At 36.2% G+C, this 24,432-nt stretch overlaps 1 protein-coding gene across 1 annotated transcript; it reads right to left on the bottom strand.

Annotated features, from left to right (window-relative positions):
- Positions 1-3,632: 3,632 nt before the first annotated feature.
- On the bottom strand, positions 3,633-6,415 carry LOC141649296 (uncharacterized). The gene is made up of 4 exons (XM_074457990.1): positions 6,306-6,415; positions 5,835-6,038; positions 5,200-5,762; positions 3,633-4,498 (listed from the first exon to the last, which is right to left on the bottom strand). The coding sequence occupies exons 1-4, from the start codon at positions 6,413-6,415 to the stop codon at positions 3,633-3,635; spliced, it is 1,743 nt and encodes a 580-aa protein (XP_074314091.1).
- Between the last annotated feature and the right edge of the window lie 18,017 nt (positions 6,416-24,432).

A 24,432-nucleotide genomic window follows, 5' to 3' on the forward strand; every position in this document is an offset into this window, starting at 1 on the left:
AGTGAAAAGTGCTGATCAGTGCATGAATCTTCATCTGAAGCGTCACTATATGATAGAACTTCGTAATCCGAGTCATAGGAATCATCATCAGCATTAGGCAACACGGGTTCTTCATGGGAAAAACCGCTCTCTGCGTAGGTAACGCAGGCTTCCTCTAGTTGCCTAATTTTCGACTCAGCAGCTAACTGAGCTATTTCAGACTCGAGCTCATCGATTTGCGCACAAACTTGTCTATCATATTCTTCCCTTTTGAGTACAAGTGCCTTCAATAAAGACTTCAACTCAGCAACCTCTTCTTTCTGCTTATCAGGAGGAGGAGCTTGTTGTTTCGGTGGCCAGACAAATGGAGGTTGTTGGTAGCCTCGTTGATAGGGTGGATGTGGCGGCACAACTACAGAGGAATGGCTAGCTCGTCCACGGAGCCTGAACGCGTAGACCTCGTCATTTTCTGCCATGCAAAAGGCTGCATTGTGCTCAGCAGCACCACATCTCCCGCAGTAAATCACCTGCTGCGCCATATAATGGAACATAGGTGACGGGTCAAAGGTACTCAAGCCTTCCCTTTGACGATCTTTCACCTAGAAATGTCTAGGTAGGACCTGTAGGGCCTATCAAAACAGCACTAAAGAAAAAGATTAGAACGGCCTCAAGGGAAAAATCCCTTGAGGCTAAAAACAGACAGAATTAAACAAATAAATAAATAGTTGCCTCCCCGGCAACGGCGCCAAAATTTGATACGGTCGTTATGTACCAAAAATAAATACCTAAGTACTACTAACAGAAGTCAGCGGTAAGTAGGGTCGATCTCCACAGGGAGGCGGTCACTATCCACTTGTCTACTCGGTCTGTCTACGGTCACGATTGGGGGTTTTGAATTGTTTTGACTAAACTAATGAAGATAAAGCAAGAGAAATAGAAATGAGAGGAATTAACAAGCAACGGAGAGAAGACTAGGATTTCGGGTCATCAATGAACGTCAGTCAATCGCAGTTAAGGTCACAGACCAGTCGATGTGTCGGTCTAAGGGGCAACGAATATCTCCTTTCGGTCTCAATTCGCCCTAAAATGCTATTAGCTTTGTTGGAATAAGTGTCCTCCGACAATAATGCGATCACAACTGTCGATCATGATGATCACATGTTTAAATCTCATTTTAAGAATACATATGGGATGTAATATTTTACAGTCAACTGGTCCACACATATCGATAATGATTGGCTGACTAGAGTTTGACATTACTGTCGTGCGACGGTGGTGATCAGTTGATCCCCTTAGGTCATACCTATAGGAAAATACTCTTAATTGATTATTTACTTAATCGTATATCGATACGAGTTAATTAAATTGCTTAAAATTGACGGATGATTTTGTGAGTATAATTAACGTATCTTATTGTAATATTATTAAATGAGACACGGTCTAAGTAATCGAATTGTTTTATTACTTAGATGAAATTATTGTTTACGGAAACAATTGAAACGGAATGAATAAATTATTATAAATACAGAATGTTGTATTTTATAATTCGGAAACACTTTTGGTACAAGTAATTACGAATTACTAGTCGATTTTGTAAATGACATATTTTATGAGTATGTTGATTTTTAATATGTTAAAACTACATTACATTGTGACATGTCATGTAACATGTTACATGTGACAAAATTGATAAATGACAAAATAAAATGGACCTCCCATTTTATATACATGTACCGAAATATTGGAGGGAGTTAGTGGAAAAATTGTGTAAATTGTTTTAAGTGGAAAACACAATCATGAAAGCTAACTACTAGCCTTGCATGCCTATCATTTTCTTGGGTAGAAAAACTTGCCCATGCATTGGGCACATATACTCCCTCCAACCGGTTTCACCATGAAAAAGAGAGAGTGTTTTCTCTACAATAATTCATTCACTCTTATCATAAATTTTTCTAGTGTAAGAAAAATGCATTTTCTCTCTACATCTTATGAAATTTCTAAAGAAATAAATCTCACAAATACTCCCCCTTGACCGAAATATTCAAGAGTAAAAATACAATTTATCTTGTGTCAATTTTATAGTAAAACTTATACTATTACTAGATCATAATAATATTTGTTATTGAGAGATTTCCTTGGGTATTCACTTTTGGGAGAGATTCTATACTTGAATCTTTGTTCATCCATTATTTGGAATGCTCAAGAATTAACAAGAAGGAGATCTTGTTGGTGCCCTTTTATCCGAAAATCATATGGTGAGAAAACGATTTCTTCTCTATATTTACTTATGTTTGCATGCATAAAATTTGTATTTAATTTTATGACTAAATTAAATCATCACATATATGAATATGTCAAGTAATGAGATATAGATTTCCAACAAGCTTAACTTTCGCCCTCACTAAAGCATCCCATTGTTCACTGTGGGTCTCACCCCTTCCATCCTTTCGGTCTAGGTCAAGGCTTACCAAGATTAAAAAGGCTAATTGCATCGATTCAATCAGCAAGATACAATTAAGGGCAGTGATTAACAACAAAGACTAAAACAACAACGACCAATCTATAAACTAATTAGCAATTAACATTCATCCATTGAATCACCTAATCCTAGCAGAGAAATTAGCTAGACATAATAGAAGTAAGAACAAAAGCAAAGGGGAAAGAAATAAACATTAAATAAAATGAGAGAAAGGGAAAGAGAATGTTACAGTGGAAGGGATCCAGAAAATAGAGAGAAAATAATATCCAGCAATAAAACAGTTGACAAGAGAGGGAAGAGGGATCTAAATGACGTCTCCCTTTCCTATTTATAAGAAAAATAGGATTTTATTTAACCTAATGACGGATTAAAGCTAAAAGCCCGAGCCCATAAGAGAAACCACTCGATCGAGTAGTTTAAAACAACTCGATCGAGTAAAATAAAGCTCAAACCACTCGATGGAATAGAAAATATACTCGATCGAGTAAACCTTAAAATGCAACTACTCGATCGAGTAGAAAAAGGACTCGATCGAACATAATTGTACTCGATCGAGTACTTTCCAGCGCACATTTCCTGCTTCGCGCACTGAACTTCAAACGGCTGCCATTTCTTCGTTACTTAGGCAAACAGGGCGATTCTGGTGGCGTTGGAAATCTAAGAGGACAAGCTTTAATCTTCAATTGGAATCACCTGAATATCAGTTGTAGAACTCGAGATATGTCTCTTCAAAGTAGGCACTAGCAATTTGAAGTTCTTCCTTTGCTCGCCTAGCTATCTTTCTTCTTTGCGCATCTCAAAATAGTAGTTTGCAAGCTCTGACTCAACTCATCTCCTAAATGCATGCATAGGGACATTATTTAGGGTTGTTTATGCTCAATTTTGGTTCATACCTGTAAATAATACAAGAGAAACCAAAGTAGACAATTCGGGGCATTTCGTAGCATAAAACTACGATAATAGCATAGAAATACGTGCATAAAAAGGCCAAAAAGGACTATATAAAATGCATGTATCAGTTTACTTTTCCAATGATGTCATTTCCCCAGGTTGAAAATGGCCAGGGTGACGTCATGGTGTATAACTTGGAAGGTGCCACATGTTACACATTTGCGAATATCTGACAATTGTGACAGTGCCTGACATACTTGCAACAATCTGTTTCCATCGTTGTCTAATAATAACCGAGCCTCATGATTTTACGGACTAACATATGGGCATTCATGTGTGGCCCACATTCACCGTCATGGACTTCCTCCATATCTCTGTCATCTGTCAGTTTATCGATGCATCGCAATAGAACGCCTTCAGCCGTCTTCTTGTATAATCGCCCATCACCGGTCCTGATGAATTGGGCAGATAGCATTCGCAATGTGCGCTTCCCACATGTGTCAAGGTCGGGAGGATAGTCTTCTGTTTCTTTGAATTTCAAAATGTCCGTGTACCAAGATTCGGTTTCACTTTCCTCGGCACCATCCATTGTATTTACATAGGCCGGTGACGATCTTCGCTCGACACATATCAATATACTGTCTATGTGGTCTGGGATTTTGATCAATGCAGCTAGCTTGGATAATGCATCTGCAAACTGATTTTCCTCTCTTGGGAGTTGAACATATTGAATATCCTCGAAGTACTTTTCCAATTCTTTGATTCTGGTTTGATACGGGGCCAAACTTTGACTCTTAATTTTCCATGACCCACCCACTTGATTGATCACAAGGGACGAGTCTCCGTGTACTAACAACTTCTTCACACCTAAGTCGAGAGTACTGCGTAAACCAAGCAAACATTCTTCATACTCAGCGACATTGTTCGTGACATTGAAATCTAGCTTGATGGACACGGGCACGTGTTCGCCTGTTGGTGAGATAAGGAGAATTCCCACTCCGTATCCCATGAAGTTCGATGCTCCATCGAAATATAAATCCCAATTGTCATTCTCGACGTGCACCATGCCTTCGTCGGGAAATGACCAAGTGTCGACAACTTCTGTTTCTTCGATTGGGTTGTCGGCGAGGAAATCAGCGACTGCTCTTCCTTTGATCACTTTCAAAGGTACATATTTGAGATCGAACTCTGATAACATGAGAGTTCATCTCAACATTCTTCCATTTAGCACTGGTTTTTCAAACAAGTACTTGATCGGATCCATCTTGGAGTAGACACTCACACTGTAGCTAAGCATGTAATGTCTTAATTTCTTTGTTGCCCAGACTAGGGCCAAGCACGTCTTTTAAAGAGGTGTATACTTTACTTCATAGTCTAAGAACTTTTTGCTGATGTAGTAAATAGCTCTTTCTTCTTTGTCAACTCTTTGGGCTAACATAGCCCCGATCGCAGTATTTGTAACAGATAGATACAACGATAACGGTAGCCCGACTATAGGTGGGCTTAGAACTGGAGGGGAAGACAAAATTCCCTTTATTCTCTCGAATGCGGCCTGACACTGGTCATCCCACATAACATGTTCTCCGACCTTTAGTTTCTTAAAGATTGGCTCACAAATCATTGTCAACTTCGCGACGAATCGACTTATGTTCTGAACTCTGCCCAAGAAGCCTCGAATTTATTTCTCGGTCTCGGGGTGGGGTATTTCCATAATGGCTTTAATCTTTGATGAGTTGACATCGATGCCACGGTGGCTAACGATGTGGCCCAAAAGCTTGCCAGAGGTGACCCCGAAAGCACACTTCTGCGGATTCAGTCTCATGTTGTACATTCGCAATCTTTCAAAGAACTTTCGTAGCGCCCAAAATGGCTACTATGTTCCTTTGACTTGACTATCATGTCATCGACATAAACTTCAACTTCTTTGTGCATCATATAATGTAGCAACGTCGTTGCTGTTCTCTGGTACGTCGCCCCAGCATTTATGAAACCGAAAGGCATTACTGTGTAACAATAGGTTTCCCATTGTGACGTAAATGCTGTCTTATGCATATCTTCCTCAGCCATTTTTATCGGATTGTAACCGGCATATCCATCCATGAAGGACAGTAATGCATGATTCGCGGTATTGTCAACCAAGATATCGATGTGAGGTAACGGAAAATCGTCCTTCGGAATAGCTTTGTTCAAATCCCGAAAATCCATGCACACACGAACTTTACCGTCCTTTTTCGGCACTGGCACTACATTGGCGACCCATTCCGAATACTCCGACACCTTGATGTACCCTGCTTTGAACTGTTTAACAATTTCTTCTTTGACCTTTAAGGACCATTCTGAACGCATTTTGCGTAACTTTTGCTTTACTGGTTTAAACCCTCGTTTGATTGGGATTTTATGCTCTGCAATTTCCCTATCGATTCCCGGCATGTCTCTGTAAGACCACGCAAACACGTCTTTGAATTCACCCAGAAGATCGACAGACCCCTGTTTCTCTACGGGATCTAAGGTAGTTCCTATTTTATGTTCCTCCGGTTCTTCTATGGTTCCAACATTAATGGTTTCGGTATCTTCGATTGTTGAGCTTCTCTGGTCGTATTCCTCCAATCCCTTAACCAACCGCGGAGGTGGTTCCACCTCCTCCTCTTCTTCTTCATGTTCGATTTCATCCTCATTCTCAGTGTCATTACTAAAACAATTATTTTCAAAAATTGAATTGCAATGTAAATAAAACAAGTCGTAAGCAAACTGGTTCATATTATTATTAATTTGAAATTGCGCGAAATGCGCTAACATTTGGGCCAACTGATCAGGGGTCAGTGGTGGAACAACGGAGGTACCCGAGACAGGCCCTAGAATACCAGAACTAGGAGAGGGTACAATGAAAGGAAAGACTGGGGAAGGGGTGGCTTTGACACCTGACTCCTTAGACTCAATCTTAGGACTCTCATCAGACTCGGACTCAGACTCAGCCTCAGACTCGGAATCAGCATCTGGCACAAACATTTCTCCTCTTAGGGGGCAGAAGAATCTCTTATCCGAGATGCAGAAATTACCTAAGTCCATCTTTGTCTTTGATTCCAGATCTGACATCCTCTTTGACGAACGGAACCACCACTGGTGCGAGACTTTAGTTGCATTACTCACCGCCGTTGCATCCCACCCGCATCTAGGTATTATATATATATCCCACTATTAGATCTTCCGAAGAAAGAACCTGGTAAACGGGCGACCTCTTGTCCTCACTATGAAGGGTTGCGGGTTCGGAAGGATTTCTGATGAATTCTGGATAGCGTGAGGCTCATTGCTTTCTGTTTTCCTCCACGCTTTGCTGTAACTTTAGATACCAAGGCTGTGACATCTTTTCTTTCATTAACTTATTCATCCTATCGTTTTCTAGCTTCAGAGCTTGTTCCCAGGCAGCGTTATTTTCCTTAGTCTTTTGTAGCTGCTTAATGAGGGAGGCCTCTGAGGTCGACCCATCACTAAGAACCTCGACTAAGGCGGGCTCCTTATCTTTCGAATTGGTAGCGTGACTGGCCTTCTCTACCCGAAATACCCGGCCTGAATGAGTCAAACGATTGGACTCGAGAGCTTCTTTTCTCATTTCAGAATTTCATTCTGAGTATGTGACACAGTTGTACCTTTAACCAGATACACATCATCTTCATTATCATCCCAAACGCCATTAATTTATGCGGTACTCTGGAGAAAATGTGGGGTACAGTTGATAGAAAGTCCCCGATTTGAATCTTATCACTTAAACTTGGAAGGTACTTCGAACAATCGATGAATTCCCTCCCCACAAAGAACCTAATAAGGCAGCATATCGGCCAAATCAAATAGGTTAAATTGACATTGTGTTTGACAAATATCCCATTCGCGTGATCACCAAATGGGTTGGTTATGTTGTTAGGCTTAACAGTTTGAATCGGGAGCGTTCCATTCTCGATCATATCTTGAATTTCATGTTTGAGATGGTAACAGTTTTCCGTATCATGACCTTTGCCTCGGTGGAAGGCACAATAAGCCTTAGAATTATGGACCTTTTCCGTTGTTCCAACGGTGGTTTTGGAGTAGGACTAATATGACTCAGTTTCCCTTGGGATGTAAGTCTTTCTAGGGCATATGCATAAGTACACCCTATATCAGTGAATGCTCTCGGGCCATGGCGTTGCGGTTTCTTAGGAGTTCCTCCCGAGAAACTAATTGCTTGAATTTGATAGGTAGTAGCCGAGGTCCTGGCCTTAGATGATGATGGACCTTGGTATCCCTTTGGCTTTTCTGTCTCATTCTTCCGGAAATCATCCTCAATTCTTATCCCGACTCGAATAAGTTCCTTAAACGAGCCAAAGTTTTGGTACTTGATTTCATTTCAATAAGCGGGTCGAAGATTCTTCACAGACCTATCAACCATTTCGGTTTCATCTGGCTTCTTAGTCAACTTTACACTTTCAGCCCGCCACCTTGCAAGGAAATCAGTAAATCCTCCCTTTTCTTTCTGCACCATAACCTCTAGTGTTCTCATGTTGGTACGGATTTCAACATTATCGGCATAGTACTTACAGAACTCCACTGTGATGTCTTCGAATGTAGGGAAGTTCTTAAGCTCAAGATTGTAGAACCACGCCTTCGGGTGTTCTTCTAAGGATTGGGCAAAGATCTGGGTGAGCATATCAGCAGGTACTCCCCTTAGTGCCAAGTACTCCTTGTAGGACTTAACATGGTGAATTGGGTCTTTTGTGCCCTTGAGCTTGGGAATATCTGTGAGCACAAATTTGGTAGGTAAATTATCTAAAACTGGGGAATAGACCTTAGCATTCTCATAGTGGATGCTCTCTTCTCGAGAGAGTTTCATCTGGTCTTCAACCAACTTAAACCTTTTTTTCGAATTCAGTAGGTGGAGGGGTCATTGGTTCTTCCACGATGAGCTTAGTTTCAATAACAGTCAAACGAGCCATCATTTGTTCCAAAGTATCATTCATCTTAGTCACTAGAGCTTCCATTGCTTTCTTTCTGGTCAGGGGTGGCCTTTCTACAAGAAAAACACCGAACTAATCAACATTCGAACCGAAACCACCTGCACAGCTAAGGACTCGACCCACAGACTTGTCCATTGACTCAAACAGGACTCAAGGACTAGCTCAGACCCGGGAAATGAACTAAGTGACTCATTTGCAAAGGGTCTCACGTGTGGAGGGGTGTCTTAGACCTAACCAGGACTATGAATCAACTCAAACCAATTTCAAAGACTTAGATTGGCCACCGGCTCGGTGTGACTAACCCGTGATTAAACCAACATGGTTCATGGGCTCGTGCAAAACACCTAGTGTGGTCTACATGGGACATTTTTTGTGCTTTGACTCGGACCAACTGGTCGACATATATGACTCGGACGCAAGAGTGAGCCTCAGTGACCCAACTAGGTCGTGTTCTATACAAGACACGTTTCACTTGAACCTTAGACAAGACTAGGCATGACTAACAAGGAAAACCACAAGCCTAACTAGGCTAGACCACACGTGATTGACTCAAACTCTATTCTAGGTTTGGGTTAGGTTCGGAACATGGTTCATTTGAGTTTCAAAATTGAACGGGATTGAATTAAAATGAGCTTTTAAATGGGCAGGATGCCGGCTATAAAAGGCTTATTTTGGTCAAAATTCTAATCCTAATTCGGCAGCATTCCAACTTAAAAACACTTTTTTCAAAAGAGGTAAGTTCAAAAGTCCGGGTTTGAAAACTTGGACTATTATTTTCGAAAAATTGGGTTGAACACGACTCAAATTTCGAAAAAAAACCAACGGGTTTATTTTTTGTTTAAAAAGATGATTTTCAAAAAAAAAAAAGAAAACAAAAGATTCGACACGGGAATCACATAGCAATTAGTCATTCGCATACAAGCATGAATGCATGAATCCTAGACTCAACTAAGTCTCGGTCGGTCTTCTAATTTGGGTCTATACATATGATCCCACTTCAGCTTGGAAGTCAAGCCCCCCAATAACCCCGTAGCTTATGGTAGAACATGTACTTGAAGTTTTAGTAGAGACCACCTTGGTACTTAAACCGGGCATAGTGGACGTCATCCCTTTACCCTGGGATCGACCCAAGGGGGAGATGACCCGAGCCTAAAGTCTCGATTTGGTTTATGCATGATAAAAAAGCAAACAAATACTAATTCAATTGATTGGCCACTATTTAAATTTTCGAGTTACACTGTCCCCAGCAGAGTCGCCAAAATGTGGATGTGGTAATTTGATGTATCCACGAAGGTTTTTCAAACACAAAGAGTCGCCACAAAATTTAAGGAAATTTGGAAACCGTTTTAGAGAAAATGGATTTGTGTGAAGTTACGTGTTGGGAAGCTCGTTCAAACACCCAACCCCGCCCGTTTTAAACAACGGCCTCTACTAATGTCAAACAATGGCCAATATTAACTGAACTAGTATTTGTCGATATGCATCCAAATCATATTAAACCCTAACATGTGAAATCAATTCTAGTGGTGTAAATGCACATAACTTCGTCAAGTGATTTAAACATGTGAGTCCATTAAGCTATTGTAGCATAAATAAACAAACAAAGATAAGAGAAAGAAATTCATTCTTACTCTAGCGGCGCTGCAACAAACATGGGTTAGATTACAATAACAATTGCAATAAAAATCAATAAGCAAACATGGCATTAAAAAATACCTATCAACGAAACAAAGGCCTCTTGGCCGAACTCCTTACACGGCCAACATGGCCTACTACGGGTGCATACATGACCTATTCTAAATCAAGTTGGGTTTTAAACAAGTGACATGTGATGAATTAATCTTATGCAAATGAAAAGAAGCAAACATGCATCCAAATCAAACAATTGTTTCACAAACGATTGGCATATGAACAAAGAAAACAAGAGGACTAAACCAAGACCTTAAAACAGCATGAGAAATGTGTCTCACGACACCATACGTGACACCAATCAACCAAACAAACAAACAAGACGAAAATTGAATAAACATGCTAACGATTTCATCTAAATTATAATTAAAACAATTATGTCTAAACATGCCTATCTAATCATGTGAACCATGCCAAACATACATAAATTAGACTAATTCTTAGCCTAGAAAGCCGAGCCACACGAGATAAACACACGGCCTACATGTGAGACAAACAAATCGACACAAACAATTCTAATTCATGCGATTTCATGCAATTCTAATTAATTAAACTTAATTAATTGAACTAACATGTGAATAAGTAACCAAATTAAATCATACAAACATGCATAATCTAATTCAAGAAATTAAGTCTCATGTTCATGCATACATCTCATAAATCATGCTAACATGTGAATTAAATCAAACGATTTCATTATTCAATTCAATTAACCATAAATTAAGTAATTAATATTACAAGATGCAAAATTTAAAATAAACATACTAATTAAACATAAAAAGAATGTTATAATTTCAGATTCAAACATTAACAATAAACTGAGCACAGATTTAAATATTCGAATAAATCTAGCAAAATTAGCTATAATCATGTGAAAACAATTCATATAACGATATAAATCGTCTAATTAGTAACAGAAATTAATCCACAAAATTAAATAGGCCATCCATCGGCATTCATCATCATACTTAATCCCATTCTCCTCCATAATTATCAAGCACAAAAATATTATCGCAAATTAAACATAATTAATACGATAAAACGATAAAACGATAACTAATGAAAGTAAACAACATTAAGAGAGGAAAGGAATGATTTTTGGCACCCTCGGCTTGCATGTATCTCGGATGCAAGCTTCTTGGTACATCTACGACGGTTTTCAAATCAACGATCGAAATCAAACTTTGAAATAAACAAACACGTTTCACGCGTTTTTCCCGACTTGCGCAGCGATTTTGAAACGATCACCACAGCTTCAATACTCAACGAATTTTCAAACGAAAGATTTTTTGGAATCCTTGAAGAACAAAGTTTTCAAGTTTCGCAAAAAAGTAGCCCTAAATTGCTTTTAAAACGATTAAAAACAACGATGAATAAGGGCTGACAGAAATGCGAGCAAGGGTAAAAAGTCGAGCAAATTAATGCTCAAAACGTTACCAATGTTGTTGTAAGAATGCACGAATCAATCAAGGACACTACCTAGATTGTGTATGTAAATTTTGGTGAATTGTAATGGATATTTGAGGGTGTTTCGATGCAATTGTCGAGAGGTATGCGGACTGCACTCTGTTTTATGGGTTCGTGCTCAAGGAAGAAGATGAAGATCTTCCTTGGGTTTTTATCAATGCTTGAGGCTATGGTTTATGTTCTTTGTGGTCTCTGATATCACAATTTTGTGTCCCTCCTTCTAAATGAGGCAAACAAAGCTTATATAGCTAGGTTAGAGGGTTTTAAAACCGGTTGGAGAATAGGAAAGTTACAAGAACTCGGTTTTGGAAAGTGATCTTATGCAACGATTTCTCTATCTTTTTTCAATCTTTCTAGCTGGCAAATGTAAGTATAGAGATATAGGGAATTTCTTACTTGATGGGCAAGGATAGAGGAAAGCTTGGAGCTCAAGAAACGAGCTCCAAGAGCCCGCAAAAACAGAGCACGAGAGAGGGCTCGGGTTGGCTTTGTTTGGGCTCATTGGGCATGGTTTTGTGGTTAGCTAGGATGGGCCATGGCCAGGACTAATGTTTTAGGGACAGGGCATGGCTACGATGTGGCTAAGGGCTAAAATATAGGTGTTTGATGTCGGGTTTGGCCTGCTCAAAACAGAGTACGGGTTTGGTGATGAGGCTGTATTGAGCTCGGGTTTTCAGAGGAAAAGGGATGGGTTTTGGGTTGCTTATGGTGGTGTTCGAAGGCTGGGATAAGGGGGGAGGAAATGGGTTGAAAGTTGCCTCGAGATTCATGCCAAAACTCGGCCCAAATCGCGTCAAAAATCTCATCACAAAACACTTCGAAAACGGGTTAAAAAACCGCTTTAAAAACTCGAACTTTCGAATTAAATAAGACGATAAATAAAAATCGTCACAAAAATCACATTTTATCTTTTTAAACCAAGAAATCAAAAATAAACAAATTTGACTTTTAAACCAAAATCAAATAAAAGCCTTTAAAAATAATTTATAACGGTAAATCGTAAATAAAAACTCCCGACTCGAATTACATTCAAATCGAATGAAATAAATTACATTTATTCCATTAATCAACCAAAATATTAAATAAATGAAATAAAAACTTTATTTCATAAATTTTCAAAGCAACAATGTAAAAAAATAAATAAACTTTTATTTCAAACCAGATTAAAATGTCAATTTAAATAACCCTTTAAATTAACAGAAACCGTCGACGTAACCTTGCTTAACACCCATGTGACATATCCGCATCACGAGTATGTCACTTTGAGAATACATGTGTCTTATCGTCATCGCGTGGCTGCTGGCGGGGTCTCTTTAAATTCCCATATCGACAGATACGAGTATCTACACATCCTTTTCTCACATTGCTATCAAATACAAGGGCTTCAGTCGTCGGATTTCGGAGTTCTGTACACCTTTGAGATCGTCGTATTGTGGGGAAGATTCTAGTACAGTTTTCATATGAATTCGTTAGTTTTGGTTAAACCCTAATTTGGTAATTTAGGGGTATTTGGGAGTATTGTTGATGTTGGTTGGTAATTGTATGATTATATGTTGATAGGAGGTTATTTAGTAGAGGAACACTTTTGATCTGCTGATTGTGTCGATTTGTGGTGATTGCATTCCAGGTAGGGTTTCCCTACTCAGTTATTGTATACATGATGTTAAGATGGTTGTTGGTTGTTGGCATGTGATTATATCGTAACTGATTTGGTATTGTTGATATTGTATTTGGTTGTTGTTGATTGTCTGTGGTTCGCGAGGTGCGCCCTCGGCTGAGTGGAGTCAGTTTCGGGAGTGGCTTCACGCCCTTGATTCGCGCCTTATGGTTCCCGTCACAACTGTTGGAGTAAGTGTCCCCGACAATAATGTGATCACAATTGTCGATCATATTGATCACATATTTAAATCTCATATCAAGAATACGAAAGGGATGATACATTACATATATAGTCAACTGGTCCACACATATCGGTAATGATTGGCTGGCTAGAGTTTGACATTACTGTCGTGCGACGGTGGTGATCAGTTGATCCCTTGAGGTCACACCTAAAGGACGATTCCCTTAATTGAAAAAGGTTAATTAATTGTATGCCGATACAGATTAATTAATTCCTTAAAATTGAACAAATTTTATCATAAGAGAGAAAATGACATCTTATTATAATGTGATTAAATAAGATTTTATTTAGTAATTTAAGAAGTTATATTACTAAAATTAGTCGGTGTTTGCGAAACACGCGAGATGAGAATGATAAGTTAGTTATAATTACAAGATGTTGTGAATTATACTAACTAGTATTTAAATGACCATTTTATGAGAAAGTAATTTTGAATTACTAGTCAATTTGTTAAATGTGATTTATTTAATTTGTAAATGATATTTAATTCGTTAAATATGCATTTTAAATTAAAACATGACATAAGACATGTCTCATGTCACATGACATACAATTGTACAATTGACAAAAATAAAATGGACTCCATATTACACATCAAAACCGAAATTGGTGGGCAAGCTTTAGAAATTTTGTCTTATTCATTTGTCTTATTAATTTGTCTATGACACTTGATAGTGACTTGACAATGACAAAGCCTTACACCAATTTGCCTTGTGAAGACAAAAGGAAAAAGTGATATGGTCCATATACTCCATAGACCCACCGGTTTTTGGGTTGTAATTGAGAGGATTTTTCCTCAAAATAATTCATTCTCACATAGTTATATAAAAACTTACATTCTCTCTCTTGTTCTTCATAAAATCAAGTTTTATGAATCTAATTTGTAAAAATCAAACACTAATGATACTAGTAGTAGTATATGAGTATTAGTAACCGATTTTAAGGGAAACCACATTACAAATATCTAGTACATGTTAGTTTGTGGATTTTAGGATAGTCTTGGGTGCTACTAATTGGAGAGCTTCTATTTTGAAGTCATGAATGTTCATCCATTATTGGAAAGCTCAAGAACCAACAAGAAGGAGATCTTGTTGGTGCCCATATGATGACCGAAATTTAGATGGTGAGAAATCAATTTTCTTATCTCTTCTTATTTAGTTTGCATGCATAAGATCTAAATTAATTATATGACTAAATTAATTTGTAACATATAAGAATATGTTGTATAATGAGATATAGATTTCCAACAAGCGGTATCATGAGCGTTAGGTTGTTTGCATGCAAATCGGTTATAGTTTTCCGAGTTATACGATTAACATATAAAACTTATAAATTTGTGTTTATTATGATATATCACGAAAATAATCATGCATATTAAAGTTTCTGATCCTAAAATGTATTTAGGATATTTTGGTTAATTTATGGATTTTTATTGTTCATTTTATATAACAATGGCATTAAAATGTGATTTTATGATAAAAATGTCATTTTCGGACTAAAATTAGCTAAACTTCGAATTTTCCAGTGGTTTTTGGATATGTTTTCACATATATTATGTTTAGATGACCTGTAAAGTTTCATAATTTTTGGAGTTCTTATGCTCGAAATATGGATTTTTCATGATAAAAATCGAATTTAAATGAAAAATAGGTTAATATGATAAATATTTCGAATCTGGTCATATATATTTAGTATGTTGTCACATGCAATTTTATAAGATGTGTGTAAAATAATAGGCTATAATGAAGTCTTTATGCATGATTTATGAATTTTTGATGAAAAATAACATAAATAGTGACTTAATTAGTGAATAATTGCTAAAACATACTTCATGACTAAGGAAAAACGTCACATGTTGCATTTTATTACCTATTTCAGATCTAAAATTGAAAAGTTGATAAATATAATTTTTCTCATGTTTTTATGATTATATTTGATAAATCCGATAAACCGCAACAATGTTTTTCCCGATAAATTTTCGAAATTTTAACCTAAGTTTTTGAACATTATGAATGTCATGGTATTTTTCCAGAATGTTCATGAGTTTAAATTTCAAATTTTGAATTTATTTGAAATTTTTATGATTTATTTGGAGTTTATGGCATTTTATTGTAATTTTGAGTCCATTAATGAACAAATTTTAAGAAATAAAAGTTAATTATTGTCAATATGTTAGTGGAGACTAATTTTGAGTCCTACGTTGGTTAGGGTAATTAACTTGTGCATAAATATGATTTTATATAATTTATTGTGATTTTAAAATGTTGAATCACGCAAATCCGTAAAAACCATTTAATATACGATATTGGCTCCTTAAAGGCGATTTAGCATAAAATTGAGCATGTTCATACATATTATAATGCTGCATTTTATTTATGATTGTCATAATTTTATTTTATGTAATTTTTTGAATTATGTAATTTTACTTAGTATGGCCTTAGTTTTAATTGATATTACCCGAAATGTATGGGAATATCGATTCGGTTGTAATTTATTGTGATCTCGAATCACCGTTTTGTAATTTAATAGATTTATTTTATTTTAATTACAAATGTATAATAGGAAATTATGTAATTTGTTATGTAATTTATTTATTTCGGAGTTCCTTGAAGACGGTGTCACTCAAGGAAGACGATACATAAAGACGGTGTTACCTCGAGATGCGTGCCAAAACCGAAGCTCAAGGGACCAATGGAGTTGGTTTCCGAATATGTAATAGTTAATTAGATTTTCTATTTTAGGAAGGCCATACTAGGATTTTATTTATGCTTTGCATTTTATTTATATGTTGCATGCATCGCTAAATCGCCATAACTAAACAAGCATTTTTAATCGAGTTTATCAACCGTGTCAATTACAATTATCGTAGTTCACCGCTTTAGTTCACTTAAAACGTGATAGATAATAAATTGACATGACCTCTCGCTAAAATAAACAATTGAGACTTAGCCTTACCAAAAAGTAGAAACCATGAAAACCTATTTCGTGAGGGAGTGCACTCGGCTTTACCGGGGTACAAACCTTGTTACGTTGGGGAAGTGGGTGATAAATGTCTACCCACCGAATTTATAAAGATGAGGGTTGTTTTCGGCTTTACCGATGCCCAAGTTCATGTAAATTTGGATCATGGACACATTTATTCGAAATTTGGGTTGAACTCAACGAAAGTATTCTCGACGGTTGCCGGATGTGTTTCGGGCTAAAGATAAATATTAATGTAATTTTATCGACCAAGAGTTCTAAAAGTAGAATCGATTAAAGAGTTAATCCACCGAGTTATATTGATGAGGGTTGTATTCGGCTTTACCGATGCCCAAGTTAATATGAATTTGGATCTTGGAATCATTTATCATAGTTGGGTAGAGGTCACTATGTAAATGCTTCACTTGTTATTTACAAGTATTAATAAAACGATAAATGTTAAGTTTTCCACTATTCCGTTATCATATTGTTCTATTTCTTTACCACAATTCATATACAATATCATTTCCATTTTGATTCAAATCTCCATTAAAACATCGTAACTAAAGACAAATATGAATTTGCTTCTAAAACCTCATATGAACCATTGCTAAATATCTTTTGTGAAAAGTATAGATAGAAGTTATTCATTATCAAAAAGGGCTTTTTGATTAATGACTAACATGTCAAATTACAATGGATAGTTATTCATATACTTAATTAAATTAAGTACTTTGAAACGTTAAATTGTCTTGGTAATTAGATCGTAATTGACCAAAATAAGGCAACCACTTCAATGAAAGTTTTAAGACTAAACGAATAAATTGAAGAGTAGTCTTCATGAAATTAATTTTTTTGCTTCTTTAAGCAAAGATTCATTGAAATGAGTGGGAGCATTCTCTTAAACCGTTAAGAAAAGGATGAGGTTTAAAGAAGTAAAATTAGAATGGAATTGATACAAGGTAATGTTAAAAGTAAAGTTATTGAGAATAACGATACTAAACCTATCAATCCCGACCGATAAAGTTTCCATTGTCTTAATTGTTGGACACTAGAAAGGAAACTACCCCAAATTATTGAAGAATCAACAAGTTAGTTGTGGGACATCTAATGGGACCTTCTTCTTTAAATGTTTCTTTGATTGACATAAATTTTGCTAGTACTATTTCATCAATATTAGAAACCAATGGTGGTTTTCATCATTGTATTTGATACATAGGATGATTAGAATATGACGACTAACAACAATGATGTTGAGAGATAGAGTCATTGTGTACTCAATCTAGTTTTTGGGTTTAGAGTTGTACTTAATTGTGACTATTAAGTGCATAAACTCTAAATAAGAATATAAACTTATTAAGATACAAAAGAGGTTTCACTTTTGTGACCCTATAAACCATGATTTGATGTATGGCTAGCCCATTATCAAGGTGATTATATTCTAAACCAAACTAGAATGACACATCATGTAGATGATGCAAGACTTTAATTGGTAACCCAAGATTAAACCTTAAATTTTGGAATGATGAACGCAAAGAGTTATCGAGTACTCTTGAAACCATTAGATTGTTAATCTTATGGTATATGCGTATCTTGTATTCAAAGCAAGATATCTCGTGCCTTTTGGTTGAAAAGAAGATCGAGGTTATAAATCATTGATCCAAAATAGGTTGATCATTTTCTTTTACCAACGATTTAAGTTGACGCTAATGTGTTCACTTAATAAGGTAAATAGAGAAATCTTTAAAAAAGTTCAAAGAGTTCAAGGAATCACGATTTAGTCGTGATGGGATTATCAAAGTGAAGACTTTGATATAAGCCAAATGAAATGTGATATAGTATCACAAATTAATCTCTCTTAACACACATTATGGGATAATGTGTGGTTGAATAAAGAAATCAGACGCTATTCGATATAGTTTGGACTTCGATCAAGTAACTTTGACTTATTTGATCTTTTTCGGAATTTTATCATTTTGTCTAAATTATTTTTCCACTAAATCTAAAACGAATCATATGAGATATGAAATGGTAGGGTACCATGTTTGTAAGTTTTCAAAAGAAACAAATGCTCATTTTTCCCTACTATAATCACGAGTACAACGGGTTTGCGGCTCGTGAAGCTGTCTTTCTAGAATACAAGTTTATTTCTAGAAGACAGAGTGGGAGAAATTATTCAAGAGCCACAAAAGAATTGTATGTCGCAAGAAACTTGTCTTTCTTGGCTACATGAGACGTTTTGTACGTTTTGTGTAAGACGTTGTTTCTTCAAAACCTAGGAGGTTAAAGCCATCACTTGCTGAAGATGATGAATTAGTGTTACTTTTAAGAAAGTAAAGAGCTTAAAGTAAAGAGCTTACAACTTACAAAGAAATTGTTTGATTTAAGTTACTTCTGGAAAGTAATGAATATATGACTTACATGAGAGTATTTAAGTCACAACTCAATACAAGGCTTAGAGCCATGAAAATCCGAAATAAATTCCAAGTGAATTTTTAGATATCAAAGCTTGATTGGTTGCAAAGGGTTTTGCACTAGTTGATATGCTTAAGTCTATTTGGATCTTCTTAGGGATTGTGTTTCATTATGAGATATATATAGCAAGTGAATCTAAAACCCACTTCTTCAATTAGAAGGAATGTATTCAATACATGTCTTGAGTTTTGTAGGTTCTTGCCATCCTAAGATAATATGAAACTTAAGAGAGGGTCTTAAGTAGGACATCAATGAGTTGGAATCAATGTTTTGATCATGTTATAAAACTTTTCTCGATAGGTCGAGAAGTTGTGTTTATACATGAAGTTTAGTGGGAGTTACGGTAATTTTTTAAATTAGTCTAATATGTGGATGACATATTGATCATTGGGAATGATTTAAGACTTGGAGAAATATAATACATCTTTAATATCCAGATTTATATAGATAAATCCACATGATATTAGCGTCAAATAAGAAGTCTTATGTTGATAAGATTCATGACTAGTTCAATCAAGTTGAACATATTTGATTGATTCCATTTGCTTCCGCTGCCGTATCAATTAAATGAGTAATGATGTATAACACTTCATATACATTGAGTATGATGAATTGTTTCAAATCGAATTTAAGTAATAGTTACCAAGTAAAGCCATAAAGATTACCCTTAAGTGCTTGCAGAAGCATTAAGGATGTAAAGCAAAGTATTTTTGATGCAGTTTTGTGTAAGAGTGTTACACAAATGACAATTGACAATTGAGATTACGCATGGCTTCCGACAAAGCCATAATCGAAATACATTAGGATGGTTAAGATACCATTGTGGCTATGTTGTTTAAGAAATAGATTTTCTAGAATCGTTCTAGGCAATAAAGAACAATGAGAAATATTTACAACGGAAATTGAGTATACTTGCAATCATGAGATGTGCAAGAAGGATGAGTCCCGCACACTGTGAAAACAGTGGGAGCTATTCTAAGGCTAGAAGGCCTATGTCTTGATTGGATCTCGACATGTACTCAGAAAGTTTTGTAATGCAAATGTATACATTACAAAGGAAAACGAGTATGTAGTAAGGTTCAGTAAGGAACAAGAACTTGATAAAACCTACTAACCAAAGCCTTTTCATAGGCTTAACATGATGAGTCATGTCATTTCAATTAAATTGAGATGAACAACTACATTCAAGATCAAACTGGATTGTAGAGACTTTTATACTTTGTTACATCCAAACTGGATTGATAAAAACTACTAACCAAAGCCTTCTCATAGCCTTTTATACTTTGTTACATCCAAACGGGTTGTAGAGACAATATTGAACCCCGTTAAAGTGAACCCGGATTAACATGGTATTCAGCCATAGTCACTTATATGAGGTGACGTCTCGAAGTGACTAGAGTGTGATGCGATTGATGGCAAGTTCAAGTGCTATAGAGTCATATGAGATGACTAGTCGATCACATAGGCAGACTGTTAGGAACACTTTGTCGGGCCTTATGACCTCTTATAGAGTTCTGGCAAATTTATATAGCCTGGTCGTGGTGAGAGCTACTATAGTATTCTAATGAGTCGATTCTTTTGACTAAAGACTGTTCGCCTAAGATGGCACAGTTTCAGATTAACTTTGATTTGTGTTACTACGACCTTCGTAAATGGGGTCAAATGGGCATATTTTGGGTTATGATGGCTGTGGCTAGTCGAAGGGAATGAGTGCGATAGGAATTGTCCACCCCCTTGTCAGGGTTAAAACAATATCTCAGGGCCACTCGAGGAGTAATGAACTGGAAATGCGTGGCCACGCTCGGATGGTATCTATGGTAGATAACTCCGGTCAATCAGTTATTCTCCAGATCGAGGAAACCACTCTCGATATGATCACTTGCAAGTACGACCCGAAAGACACCTTGCATTGAGTGGGAGATAGTAATAGGACAAGAGAATTGGTGACGCACACTTGTCGAGGACAAGTGGGAGATTGTTGGAGTAAGTGTCCCCGACAATAATGCGATCACAATTGTCAATCATATTGATCACATATTTAAATCTCATATCAAGAATACGAAAGGGATGATATATTACATATATAGTCAACTGATCCACACATATCGGTAATGATTGGCTGGCTAGAGTTTGACATTACTGTCGTGCGATGGTGGTGATCAGTTGATCCCTTGAAGTCACACCTAAAGGACGATTCCCTTAATTGAAAAAGGTTAATTAATTGTATGCCGATACAGATTAATTAATTCCTTAAAATTGAACAAATTTTATCATAAGAGAGAAAATGACATCTTATTATAATGTGATTAAATAAGATTTTATTTAGTAATTTAAGAAGTTATATTACTAAAATTAGTCGGTGTTTGCGAAACACGCGAGATGAGAATGATAAGTTAGTTATAATTACAAGATGTTGTGAATTATACTAACTAGTATTTAAATGACCATTTTATGAGAAAGTAATTTTGAATTACTAGTCAATTTGTTAAATGTGATTTATTTAATTTGTAAATGATATTTAATTTGTTAAATATGCATTTTAAATTAAAACATGACATAAGACATGTCTCATGTGACATGACATACAATTGTACAATTGACAAAAATAAAATGGACTCCATATTACACATCAAAACCGAAATTGGTGGGCAAGCTTTAGAAATTTTGTCTTATTCATTTGTCTTATTCATTTGTCTATGACACTTGATAGTGACTTGACAATGACAAAGCCTTACACCAATTTGTCTTGTGAAGACAAAAGGAAAAAGAAATATGGTCCATATACTCCATAGACCCACCGGTTTTTGGGTTGTAATTGAGAGGATTTTTCCTCAAAATAATTCATTCTCTCATTGTTATATAAAAACTTACATTCTTTCTCTTGTTCTTCATAAAATCAAGTTTTATGAATCTAATTTGTAAAAATAAAACATTAATGATACTAGTAGTAGTATATGAGTATTAGTAACCGATTTTAAGGTAAACCACATTACAAATATCTAGTACATGTTAGTTTGTGGATTTTGGGATAGTCTTGGGTGCTACTAATTGGAGGGTTTCTATTTTGAAGTCATGAATGTTCATCCATTATTGGAAAGCTCAAGAACCAACAAGAAGGAGATCTTGTTGGTGCCCATATGATGACCGAAATTTAGATGGTGAGAAATTGATTTTCTTATCTCTTCTTATTTAGTTTGCATGCATAAGATCTAAATTAATTATATGACTAAATTAATTTGTAACATATAAGAATATGTTGTATAATGAGATATAGATTTCCAACAACAACGAGGTTGTGCACATTAAGGAACCTGGGTTGATCGCTCGATGAAGATGAGCGGGGTTTAGGTGGGAACGGCTGTGGTCTCCCACTGGCGGTGTGGATTATTGGTTGCGATTGCTAATCTGGCAGGGCTAGACCTTTAGGCTAGCCAGATGATTGGTGATGTGACGATGTTGAAGGATTGTGACTGTGTACTTGTTGTTGTATTATCTTGTGTTGTGAATGCAGTAATTGACCCCGTTTAATTTTTTTAAAACTGTGGTGATCCATTCAGGGATGGTGAGTAGTTATTGAGCAGGTATGACTTGGATGCGCGAGGGTTAGCTGGGGATGAGTCACCACGAGTTAGCTAGTAGTCTTCCGCTGTTATGTCGAGACATTTTATTTACTTCAGTTGGTTTTTAATTTGGAACACTTGTATCGTATTGTTATCAGTTTGGTTTTGGCATGTAATCACTTAAAGTATTTATTTAAAGTATGTTCTTTGATGGTCTATTTGATATACTCTGCCTCGGGCGACCGAGATGGTAGCATTCTCATACCTTAGGTGGTCTTGGTAAGGCATCTTGGTGTATGGGGGTGTGACACTCCCAATCGCCTTACGTCTCCATAACAACAAGTAATGCACCATGTCCTCCGACATACAAGACAATACAATAAATGCAAGATACCGTATAAAATACCAGTTACCGACTCATACTATGCAATTAACCAATATCATGTTGTAATGCAATGACCATTAAAATACGACTCACATGACCATTCAAATATATTAAAACAGAATAGGATTAACCAACCTTTTAGCATACTCTGTAAGCAATATAGCTAATAATATTCTTCCATAAAACCGTCACCTAAATATAATAATTTAATAAATTTAATTACTAACTAATCTAATTAAATTAAATACGTAATTAATAAACAAAATCCGTCTTTAAACTTTCCCCCAAAACCCGTCACATACTCGGCCATGTATCCACCTAACACCACCATTTCCCACTAATCCTAGCCACCACACTCACACCCAAAATAGCCGCCGTAACCACCCCCTCCACGTTCAACCACCACCTACGACCTCCACCTCTCACAACTCCCACGACCCAGAACACCTACATACATATACACATAAACATACACATACACATACACATACGCATACACACCTTTTTAAACAACACCAAAGTAGCCACCACAACAGCCACCACTATGGGCTACCACCACCACAGTAGTCACGGCTTGACCCCACACTCTTGCCTGCCACCAGCAGCCACCACCAACAACGACAACTGCAACAACAAACCCACGACACAACAAACAAAACAGCTCGTACACCCTATGTTTACCGCCCATTTCCGCCACCTACAGCCACCCAAACTACCACTCATGACCACCACTCAATTCTCCTCTCAACCCTCGACACAACCCACCCAAGGTCAGCCCAAGAAAGTCACAAAAGGTGGGTCAAAAACTCGTCTTAAGACCGTCGCACAACCACATCTATAATGTAGATCTACTCGGTAAAATCCCTTTTTGGGCGGTCAACGGTGGTCAAATGACGGGTCAAGGTCGGTCGGGGTCGAGTCGGGTCAACGGTATAAATTAAATAATTTATAACTAAGTTTAAAACGGTTTTACCTTACGATCTCGAGGCGGAGGGACAAAAGACGATCTTCCATTTTTCTCCACTTTTCTTATCTTTTTCTCTCTTCTTTCTCTCTAATATTTCTCTCTAAATTTGTATGGTGGGAAATGAAATAGAATAAGGATGACTAGTATGGGTGGAGTATATATGTAGATGGTATGTAGGAGTATATAATACGTATGTATACGTGTTATGTATTATTATCGTTAAAACTTATTATTATTATTATTATTATTATTATTATTTTTAAACCGCAAACTTTTATTAATCAATCAAAAGTTTACAAGAAATTAGTGGGTTATTATTATTATTATTATTATTATTATTATTATTATTATTATTATTATTATTATTATTATTATTATTATTATTATTATTATTATTATTATTATTATTATTATTATTATTATTATTATTATTATTATCATCATCATCATTATTATCATTCTCATTATTGTTGTTATTATTATTGTTGTTATTATTATTATTATTATTATTATTGTTATTATTATTATTATTATTATTATTATTTTATTTTTTATTTTTTTTGCAAGAAAGTTAAACTCATTTTATTCATCCATATTGGTAAAGAAAAATGAGAAGGGATCTTACAAAAAAACCAAAGACCATCATGGACTCACAAGACAAAAGACCAAAAAACCAATACAAAAGGAGAACCAGACG

Source organism: Silene latifolia, chromosome 3 (assembly GCF_048544455.1).
Source record: "Silene latifolia isolate original U9 population chromosome 3, ASM4854445v1, whole genome shotgun sequence".
NCBI classification, from domain to species: Eukaryota; Viridiplantae; Streptophyta; class Magnoliopsida; order Caryophyllales; family Caryophyllaceae; genus Silene; species Silene latifolia.